This window comes from Chlorocebus sabaeus, chromosome 19 (genome assembly GCF_047675955.1).
Source record: "Chlorocebus sabaeus isolate Y175 chromosome 19, mChlSab1.0.hap1, whole genome shotgun sequence".
Classification (NCBI taxonomy): Eukaryota; Metazoa; Chordata; class Mammalia; order Primates; family Cercopithecidae; genus Chlorocebus; species Chlorocebus sabaeus.
The window spans coordinates 19,695,752-19,702,812 of NC_132922.1; the positions used below are offsets into that span (position 1 = coordinate 19,695,752).

At 56.7% G+C, this 7,061-nt stretch overlaps 1 protein-coding gene across 1 annotated transcript; it reads left to right on the forward strand.

Annotated features, from left to right (window-relative positions):
• The first annotated feature begins 707 nt into the window (after positions 1-707).
• On the forward strand, positions 708-7,040 carry PLA2G3 (phospholipase A2 group III). Its single transcript, XM_007975452.3, has 7 exons — positions 708-1,735; positions 2,766-2,898; positions 3,154-3,288; positions 3,568-3,851; positions 4,805-4,937; positions 5,046-5,162; positions 5,910-7,040. The coding sequence occupies exons 1-7, from the start codon at positions 1,222-1,224 to the stop codon at positions 6,121-6,123; spliced, it is 1,530 nt and encodes a 509-aa protein (XP_007973643.3). The 5' UTR covers positions 708-1,221; the 3' UTR covers positions 6,124-7,040.
• The last annotated feature ends 21 nt before the right edge of the window (positions 7,041-7,061 follow it).

Here is a 7,061-nt window from a genome sequence, read left to right on the forward strand (position 1 = left end):
AAGAGACTCAGATGGAACCTGGGGTAGGGGGAGGTCGAAGCAGCAGCAGGCTAATGGGCAGATAGATGACAGACAAGTCACTGTCCTGGCCAGCCCTGACTCCCAGCCAGACCCCCAAGAACTACACTCCCATCCTCTAAGCCCTCCTCAGCTGAAGCCTCTCACCTGAGGTTTTCCCACCCTCACTGCACCTCAGTTTCTTCATCTGCACTATGGGTGTAAGCACCCTGGCCTTACTAGACGGTTGGAAGCTGGGCTTTGGGACCGAGGAACAAGCCCTGGGTATAGCCCCTTCCTGATGGAGAGACTCCTGTCTCATGAGGCACACATGATGCCTGCTGTGTCCCCCAGGTGGCCAGCGATGGAGGTGGCCACAGACATATACCGTGGGCCACAGACATATAGAGTGGTCTCTGCCACTCTGGGGACCATAGTTCCTTCAAATCCAGAGCATCAGCCCTGCTCTATGCGGCTCTCAAGGCCTGTTCCCGCTGTGTCTCCCCCAGTTATCAGACCAGGAGGGTTGCTGCAAGGCTAGGCCCGTGCTTGGAGTCCTAGGAAGTGGGGAGCCCTGGGCCCTGTCCCCTAAGTATGCCTTTCTAAGAACCAGGACTTGGCAGGGGAGCACCTCAGGTGGCACTCCCTTTCCCAGAAGCCTTGGGAGCTCCCGGAGTGGTAGCTTCAGAGCCCCAGCCCTGCCCTCACCTCCTTCACCCAGCCCTGGCAGAGGCCCATGGCCCCCTGCCAGCCTGATGGAGGTGGGTGTGGCAGCCACGACAGTGGTAAGGGTGACAAGGGTGGGTTCTAGGGGTCTTCCCCAAGCTCCTGAACCCTTTTCCTTCCCTTCAAGGAGATGCGAAAGCCCCCACCTGGTCCCCATCCCACAGCTTAAGGCTTTGGCTCCCACAGTCCCCATCCAGGCAGGGCTGGCAGCAGGTGACTGGATGGCGCTGGGAAGGGCAGGCAGAATGGGGGCGTGGGCCCTGACAAGTGCACTCCTCAGCCAATCAGCATCCTGCCCGGCCGGTGGATTCGGTTACAAGCCCAAGATCACCCCATACTCCAGCCTCTTTCCTCCTCCTCCCGCAGCTCCATTCATTGGTCCCGCTGCACCGGGCCTGCTGGGCTCCGCTTCCGTTCCACTGCTCAGTTGCCGCCTTGTGGGGCCACCAAGGGCAGGCATCCCAGGGGCTTTGTCTGACTGGACTGGGCCAGGGCAGAATGAGGGTTCTGGAAGGGCTGTTCGGGATGCTGGGCTTCCTGGGGGTGGCCCTGGGGGGCTCCCCTGCCCTCCACTGGTACAGGACCTCCTGCCACTTGACCAAGCCCGTCCCTGGCAACCCACTGGGGTCCCTAAGCTTCCTGGCCAAGGATGCTCAGGGACTGACCCTGATCCATGCCCGCTGGGATGCGCATAGGAGGCTGCAGGCATGTAGCTGGGAAGATGAGCTGGAGCTCACCGCAGCCTACGGTGCCCTCTGTTCTCATGACACTGCCCGGAGCTCCTTCATCCACGCCCCTGGACCTGAGCTGCAGAGAGCACTGGCCACTCTTCCGAGTCAGTGGGAGGCATGCCGAGGGCCTGAGGAGAGTCCAGCAGGGGCTAGGAAGAAGCGAGCAGCAGGGCAGAGTGGAGTCCCTGGTGGAGGGCACCAGCGAGGGAAGAGAGGATGGACCATGCCTGGCACACTGTGGTGTGGAGTTGGAGACTCTGCTGGGAACTCCTCAGAGCTGGGTGAGCCATAAGGGGTGTGTGGGCTGGGGGTTCTGATCAGGGAAGCAAGGTTTCTTTAGCCCCAGCCCTTACTTTCCTAGGCTGTGTGTCCGTGGGAGAGTGACTTGACCATGGTGAACCCCAATTTCCTTATCTATAAAGTGAGGGTAATCACAAATCTCCTCCTGGGGTGCTTAAATGAGGTCATGGTTGGGGAAGGTCTTATTCAAACCTGGGAGTTCTCATTAAATACCATCCGAGGGACTGGGCAGGCTGGGGGAGCATCCAGGCTCAACTGAGCCAAAAAGCCATTACCTTGGAGGAGGCTTCGTGGGCACGGGGTTCCCAGTGGAATGGATGCTGAGACCAAAGGCCTGGCTTCAAATCCCAACTCAGCACATACAAGTTGAGCAAGTCACTTCCCCTCTCTGAGCCTGTTTCCTCACCTGTAAAGGTGATACCTCCCTTTCAGGGCTGGCTGTGAGCCTGGATATGGGAAGTGCCAGGCATGTGGAAAATGCTTAGTAAAGAGTGCTATTGCTTAGATGGTAATAAACATAGACGAATGTCTTATACTCTCAGTACAGATGTCTGTGCGTTTGTGTGCAGGGTTGGGGGAGGACGTGGCACCTGAGTCAGAGCAGGTTGGCATCCTGGCAACACCTCCTTGTGCCAATGAGAAAGGTTGCATCCTGCCTGTTTGCCATTTCATCATACACACATTCATAATTTTGGATTTTATTTGGGGCTCGGGCTTGGGAACTCTGGAGGCAGACTCCAGTTCCCCCGAGAAAGACCTTTCCATGTATTTATGGGTGGGCTGCCTGGCATTTAGAGTTGCCCAACAGGGGCTGCAGCTTGGGTTCTCTTTTCCAACTTTGAAACTCTGAGAGTCCCACAGAAGGGAGAGTGACTGGTCTGAGGACCCCCATGGCATTTGTATCAGGGCTGGGATGAGAACCAGGTCTCTACCCTCTTGCTACCAGGGGAGTATAGCTGGTGCGTGATGCTTAGGACCCTGCTGAGCTGGTGCCCCCTCCCCTCCCTGCAGGGGTCTTCCAGGGACCTGATCTCTGTTGCCGGGAACATGACCGCTGCCCACAGAACATCTCACCCTTGCAGTACAACTATGGCATCCGAAACTACCGATTCCACACCATCTCCCACTGTGACTGTGACACCAGGTTGGTGGCAGGCAGCGAGGGCCCAGAGCTCAGGGACAGGGCAGAGTTACCCAGTTCCTGGGTAACTAGACATTGGGATTGCAGAGGATCTTAAAGGTCAGCCAGCTTGGACCCCACAGTGCAGGTAGGAAAGCTGAGGCCAGAGAGAAGGGACGCTTGGACCACAAACCACCCAGCTGGTAGTGGCAGGGTGGGCTGGGGAAGGAGTCAGACAGCCCTCCATGCCCCAGGGTCCTGAGTATCTGCTCTGGGCAGGTTCCAGCAATGCCTGCAGAACCAGCGCGACTCCATCTCTGACATCGTGGGTGTGGCCTTCTTCAACGTGCTGGAGATCCCCTGCTTTGTGCTGGAGGAGCAGGAGGCGTGTGTGGCGTGGTACTGGTGGGGCGGGTATGTGGCCACCCCCTTAAGTCCCTTTCCAGACAGAGAGGGATCTCAGGCTCCAAGCCTGGTGAGGGAGACCTATCTGTCTGTCTTCCAGGGAATGATGTCTCATTCTGTATGTCCTCTCCTGAGGGCCCGGGATGCAGACCCTCCTTGGGTGTCCCCCACAACCCAGTGGGATGGGGGATGGGACCGGCAGAGGATTGGTCTCCGTGGAGACGACCCTGGGGGCTTCTGGGAGGGGGGATTTCTAGTCACCAATTGCCACCAACTGCCACCCCCCAGGTGTAGGACGTATGGCACAGTGCCCCTCGCTCGCCTTCAGCCCAGGACCTTCTACAATGCCTCCTGGAGCTCCTGGGCCACCTCCCCAACTCCCAGCTCCCAGAGCCCAGCCCCTCCCAAGCCTCGACAGAAGCAGCACCTTCAGAAGTGGCCACCACAGCAGAAAGGGTCCAAGCGCCCCAGCAAAGCCAACACCACAGTCCTCCAGGACCCTATGGTCTCTCCCAAGCTTGATGTGGCCCCCACAGGCCTCCAGGGTCCACAGGGTGGCCTAAAACCTCAGGGTGAGCTCAGAACCTAACCTTGGGGGTTCCTGACTTGAGGGGGTATCCCTGCCTCTGTTTGGGGGTGGCCATGTGTTGCTTCTTTTCCTGCCCCCGTTTCCTCCTGGGATCTCCCAACCTCTCCCATCAAATCACACTGCAGCACTGGATTTTCATAATCCACAAATGTGACCACATCACGCCCCACTGTGCACCCACCACCACTCCTCATCTCGGCCAATGATGTCCCGACACCCGGAGGCCCTCAAGCCTTGGCCCCGCAGACCCTACCCCCAGTCAAAACTCTAGTTTCACACTTTGGGAGGCCGAGACGGTGGATCACGAGGTCAGGAGATTGAGACCATCCTGGCTAACACTGTGAAACCCCATCTCTACTAAAAAATACAAAAAACTAGCCGGGCGAGGTGGCGGGCGCCTGTAGTCCCAGCTACTCGGGAGGCTGAGGCAGGAGAATGGCGTAAACCCGGGAGGCAGAGCTTGCAGTGAGCTGAGATCTGCCCACTGCACCCACCCCAGCCTGGGCGACAGAGCAAGACTCCGTCTCAAAAAAAAAAAAACAAAAAAAAAACTCTAGTTTCACGAACTTCACTTGGTTCCTCAAAAGCACCAGGCTCTCTCCTACCACGAGGCCTTTGCACATGCTGTTCCTCCTGTCCTCCTCTTCTCTCCCAGCCTCAGTTTAGCAGCCTCTGCCTCCTGGAAGCCTTTCTTGACTAACATCAGTATTCTGGGCATCCCCCATGGCAGTACTACTGTTTGGGGGACTTGGCGTTAGGGAGGCACTCCCACAAGGGCAGCACACTGAGGGCACAGAGACTCTCAGAAGGCATGAAATGGAAGGAGGCTGTGTGTGTGACTGAGCACATGTGCTGGCGTTTCTCCTGGATGGCACAGGCATTGGTGGGGCCTCCCTGGTGGGCTGGGCTCCCATCAACACCACACCCACCCCTCAGGTGCCCGCCAGGTCTGCCGCAGCTTCCGCCGCCACCTGGACCAGTGTGAGCACCAGATTGGACCCCAGGAAATCAAGTTCCAGCTGCTTAACAGTGCCCAACAGCCCCTCTTCCACTGCAACTGCACGCGCCGGTGAGGCCCCTTTGAACCCTTGTGGGGTGGGCTGCCTGCTGCCAGGCATGGGAAGGGGCCCCTGGCTGGCAAGGCCCTACCCCAACCTGAGCCTGCCTCTGTTCTCAGTCTGGCACGCTTCCTGAGGCTCCACAGCCCATCCGAGGTTACCAACATGCTTTGGGAGCTGCTGGGCACAACCTGCTTCAAGCTGGCTCCTCCACTGGACTGTGTGGAAGGCAAAGAGTAAGTGATGTCAGAGCCAGGAGGGATGGGGGCTTTTCTCAAGGGATAGGTTGCCTGTACCCACTTTGGGTGTTTGGGCCAAGGGGGTAAGGGAACGGATCGGGAGACCTCTGAGCTCCCATCCATAGCCTCATCCCTCTACCCCCTGCTGCCCCAGGTCCAGCCCTGCAGTTGGCCTCTGTGAGTCGCATCTTGGCTATGTCATTTGATTCCCATGTGACCTTGGCAATTGGTTCACCTTTCCAAGTTTCCACATCTTTGTAAAATGGTCGTAGGAACCAAGGAAATGGCAGGATGCACGTAGGTCAATCCCTGCCTGGCACACAGCAAAATGTGTACTTAACTCACTCCTAATCCACAATCTCATTTGGTCTTGAACTCCTGGACTCAAGCGATCCTCCCACCTCAGCCTCCTAAAGTGCTAGGATTACAGGCGTGAGCCACGGTGCCCTGCTTTCATTTGGATTCTGATTCTCAAAGCCAGCTCCTTCTTAACTTTCCTATTTCATAGATGAGGAAACTGAGGCTTCTGGCTCGGGTTTCCACAGCCAGCTAGTGGCAGATCCCAGGCCTCCAGGTACCAGCGTGGTTTATTATACCCTTTCTCCGTGAAACCCACCCCTCTCTGCCTTGCTGGTGACTCTGGCTCCAGCCCTCTCTCTCTCTGAGCCTCAGCCCCCCTGTCTGCAGAGTAGGGTGGGATCCTTGTCAGCCCTGATCATCTGCCCCACTTTTCTCTCCTTACAGCTGTTCCAGAGACCCTAGGGCCATCAAGGTGTCAGCCCGGCACTTGCGGAGGCTTCAGCAGAGGCTACGCCAGCTCCAGCATAAAGGCACAGACGAGAGGCAGGCATGGCCTTCAGAGCCCCCGAGAGGCCCCGTGTCATTCTACAACCAGTGCCTGCAGCTAACCCAGGCAGCCAGGAGACCCAACGGGCAGCAGAAATCCTGGAGCCAGTGACCTCAGTTTCAGCTTTTCTGGGTACCAGCCTGGACCTTGCCCGTGGCTTTGCCAGGCGCTGGGAATCTCAGCCTTCCCTCCATAGGTTAGACTGAAGCATGGCAGAGGCTGTTGTGGACAATCAAGAGGCTGAATGAGGGGATCTCAAGGCCAAATGCTGGAGCACATTATGACACAACTCTTCTATGCCTGGAGGTGGTGTTCAGGAAGCTCATTCTGATGTCCTAGGCTTTGGTGACTGCTGCAATGTCAAGTTCCCATACAGATGGGAACGGGGAAAGGGTAACTTATTGCAGCAGCCCCAGGCACTACCAGGAGGAGGTATATGTATGTCCATGTTGCAAAAATAATACATGCCTCAAAAACCTGCCTAGGGGAGCCCCAGTGCCTGGGTGCTGTGGCCTGGGGTGGCAGATGAGAAGTTAGGATGTCACAGAAATGTCTGTGTCTGAATCCAGAATCGGGGTGGGTGTTGGAGAGGGCTTTCAGCTCCCTCCTCCCAGGGGGGCCCCTTCTTTTAACAGCTGCTGCGCCCTTCCTGGCCCAGCCTTAAACCTAAATTCAAATCTCCTCCATGCCCTTGAGCAAAGGACCTCCCTCTTGCACTCTAAGCCTTGGTTTCCTCCCCTGAAAAAAGGGGGGGTCTAAACAGGATCTACCTCATAGGGTTGTTGAGGACTAAGTGAACCAATACATATACAGTGCTTAGCACTTAGTAAGTATTCCCTCCCTGCGACACCTGGCTGAACTATGGTTTGTTGTCTGATCTTGAGAGGTTGATATAACCTCTTAAAAGCCTCAGTTTGCTTACCTGTGAAATGGGTCTAAGAATAGCACTGATCCCACAGGGTTGCAGTGCAAACTAAAGGAGATGGCATGTGTAACATATACAACTGGTGCCTGGTAAATATCGGTTCTGTCATTCCCTCACCTCTTTA

Excerpts from the sequence above, each read along its gene's own strand:
- PLA2G3 (XM_007975452.3), top strand. The coding sequence starts at position 1,222 with ATGAGGGTTCTGGAAGGGCTGTTCGGGATGCTGGGCTTCCTGGGGGTG. Across the intron at positions 2,899-3,153 it reads CACTGTGACTGTGACACCAG|GTTCCAGCAATGCCTGCAGA; the intron begins GTTGGTGGCAGG and ends TGCTCTGGGCAG. Across the intron at positions 3,852-4,804 it reads GGGTGGCCTAAAACCTCAGG|GTGCCCGCCAGGTCTGCCGC; the intron begins GTGAGCTCAGAA and ends CCCACCCCTCAG.